Source organism: Camellia sinensis, chromosome 1 (genome assembly GCF_055761805.1).
Source record: "Camellia sinensis isolate YWXY chromosome 1, ASM5576180v1, whole genome shotgun sequence".
Lineage (NCBI taxonomy): Eukaryota > Viridiplantae > Streptophyta > Magnoliopsida > Ericales > Theaceae > Camellia > Camellia sinensis.
The window spans coordinates 24,354,458-24,357,488 of NC_138961.1; the positions used below are offsets into that span (position 1 = coordinate 24,354,458).

The 3,031-nt window shown below is 31.7% G+C and overlaps 1 protein-coding gene across 1 annotated transcript; it reads right to left on the reverse strand.

The window, feature by feature from the left end:
* Positions 1-217: 217 nt before the first annotated feature.
* Positions 218-2,791, reverse strand: LOC114299607 (uncharacterized). Its single transcript, XM_082922571.1, has 2 exons — positions 1,613-2,791; positions 218-761 (listed from the first exon to the last, which is right to left on the reverse strand). The coding sequence occupies exons 1-2, from the start codon at positions 2,454-2,456 to the stop codon at positions 493-495; spliced, it is 1,113 nt and encodes a 370-aa protein (XP_082778697.1). The 5' UTR covers positions 2,457-2,791; the 3' UTR covers positions 218-492.
* Between the last annotated feature and the right edge of the window lie 240 nt (positions 2,792-3,031).

Consider the following 3,031-nt stretch of genomic DNA (forward strand, 5'->3'; position numbering starts at 1 on the left):
AAAAACAGGCACAGATTTTTCATGAGAGTGTTCATACATAATTTTTTTTTTTAATTTTAATTTAGGTAACAAATTAAATTTAAATTTTAAGAACTTTTTAAGATAAGATAATTTTTTTAAAATTTTTATTTTTCATTTCTTTTTTTTAATAGTAAAAGAAATATACAAAATTTGATCACAAAGTTCTAAACAGAGAGCTCTATATAATGTGTGTATATAAAAGAATGTGTTCCAGATTTCTTGCACTTGAAAAAGTGAAAATCAAAATGAAAATAAAAAACATTATCCGTAAAACATTTCCTACTAGCAAACCAAAACTGGATTTAAAGAAACAAAATTACACAAATTATCATCACAACAAACAACAAATTATTATTGGAATTATAAATAGATCTCTTGTAACCACAACAACTCACTAATGGATCTCAAGTAGTACACACTAGTTCTTGGAACCAAAACACACACTTGACTCTCTCTCTCTCTCTCTCCGAATTAGGGTTTTGGGGCCACAGCAACTGGAGAAGTAGGTTGATGGGATGGAGACTTGGGGTTCTTCTTCACATACTTGCGAGCCCAAACATGCTTCCCATTAATGGAGAATTTGGCTTTGCGTTGTCCTTCAAGCACCACATTAATCACTGAGGCTGAATGAACCACGAGCCTTGCATACAGTACTTGCCCTTCAGCTGGAACTTCTTGCATGTGTATGGCTTCGATGATTTCTCCAAATTTCCTGTTTACCATGTGTAGAAGAGGAGTGACTTGATACTCATTTATTTAAAGTTGTTTTGAGTTGACTTTTTATTTTGACTTTTTGTTTTAACCAATTTTATGTTTCCTAAAAAAGTTGGACTTATTTCAAAAGTAGAAACAAAACAATTGTTTTTATGAAAAACCTAAAAAAGTTGGATTTTTTTTTTAAAAAAAAAATTAAGTGAAATTTGGTTTTATAGCATATTTCTTTTCTTTTGTAATTTTTTTTTTCAAATTATAATAAAATAAAATTTTAAAAATAGACAAAACTAAATCATTTTTCCTAAAAAATTTGGGTTATATTCAAATTTAGTGAACTATTTTCAATTTTTTTTTTAAATTTTTTTTTGAAATCATCTAGTCGTGATAGATTTTAAAAAATCCTTAAAAACAAAAACAAATTGGATAAACTACTAATAAGTCATAATAATTGATTTAATGTTCATAAAGTCCTATTAAAAATAAGTTCTAATAAAATCGTAATTAAATTTTTTTTTTTGTAACCATTTTTTGCATATGTTGTTTAAAATTGATAATTAGTGATTTTTTGTTGTTACAATTTTTATAAATTGTCGCTAAAACTTACAATTTATGACATTTTTCTATGACAAAATTTTCAAACTATTGCTGAAAATTAAAAATTAGTAGCTTTCTTTGTGACGATTTTTTTCAAACTGTTGCTAACACTTACAATTAGTGACATTTTTTTGTAACAAAATTTTCATATTATCGCTGAAAATTAACAAGTAGTGACACTTTTTAATAGTAATTAATGAAAATGGCCATTAATTCTCACAAGATCTAATTGACATAAGTCCCCAAGTAAAATAAGTTGAAAAAAGACGAAGCCAGTTTATACATAGATCTTCCATGGAGAGAGAGAGAGAGTACCTTGTGAAGAAGTCTCTGACTTCAGTTTCAGATGTGGGGTACCCTTTAGAGAAAGTCAAGAAGATAGTTCTATCATCGGGAGGAACTTCCTTCTCTTCCTCATTGACAAGAATGCTAATTCTTCCAAACAACTCTCTCAGTTCATTATTCAAAATCTGTCCTTGGTTTGTCTGATCATAACTATCATAACCACCGTGCACACTCACTCCACTCCCTATCTGATTAGGGTTTCCTTCAATTTTCTCCGATCCAACGCCGCCACAATTAACCACCACCGGTAGTGCAACATTGCTTGTTCCACTTCCAAATCTACCATGATGATAGAATGGAACACTAAAAAAAGAGTTGTTCCTAAAAGCCGATCTCATTATCTCGTCAAATGCTCTGATACAGACTTCGTTCACGATCTTCGTCACCCCACGAAGAACCCAAATCCGGTTTTCGTGAAAGTACCGGAGATTTATCTCTCTCCCCAACAAGTTTTGCATCAAAGGGATATCATTTTCTTTTCCATCAAACACAAACCTATCACCCTCGGTGCATTTCAAGCACTTGGCTGTCTCATCCACTAGCGAGTTGATCAGTGAACCAGGTAGAGATAAGATTTTGTTTACCAAATGGCGGTTATAGCTGCCTCGCTCTAGTAAGAGCCAGAGTGCCATGACTTGCATGGACTCTGCAGGGTCTCGATCGAGGCCCAGGACTAGCCTGGAGTAGAGGATGCGGTCGATGGAGTGAAAGTCATTGAACTGTTCGTCAGTAATCGGTGGGCAAGAAGATGGAGAAGTGAGAGAGAAAGATGAAGAAGCCATTGTTGTTGTACGGTGATAATATGATATGGGTTTTGGAAATTTTGGTGAAGAATGGTGTGGAATGTATATAGGTTGTGAATGGGTTCCATTGGTGATGATTGAGTGGTGGCTATTGGGGATAAAGAGACACCGTGAAGAGACGCCATTGATGTTCGAGGAGTATAAGGAAAGTGGTAGGGTTTCTCAATTAGGATTTTCAGATACAATGCAACGGTTCAATTGTTTTGAACCTTTAAAAAAAAAAAAAAAAAAAAAAAAAAATTAATTTAGCAATTGTTTTTGTGTTTTGTTTTTTCAGTTTTAACCCTCCCCAAATAGATATGCTCTTTGCCCAATTGCCGCAAAAAAAAAAAAATTCAAATAGTTTGTCCGCAAAGTTGGGGTAAAAAATTGTCTTAAAATGAAGGACAAATCTATAATTTGATTACTCATTCCGTCTCAAAATAAGTATTCTTTTGGGAAATTTAACTTTTTTTTGATAGTATAATTATTATATTTAAAAAATATTAATTTTTTAAAATTATTTCGGAATATCAATTGTCATAATTATACTTTTTGTATTATTAATGAATTTA

Coding starts and splice junctions, on each gene's coding strand:
- LOC114299607 (XM_082922571.1), bottom strand. CDS start 2,456: ATGGCTTCTTCATCTTTCTCTCTCACTTCTCCATCTTCTTGCCCACCG. Junction 762..1,612: donor TCTCTCCATGGAAGATCTAT/GTATAAACTGGC, acceptor ATGAGTATCAAG/TCACTCCTCTTCTACACATG.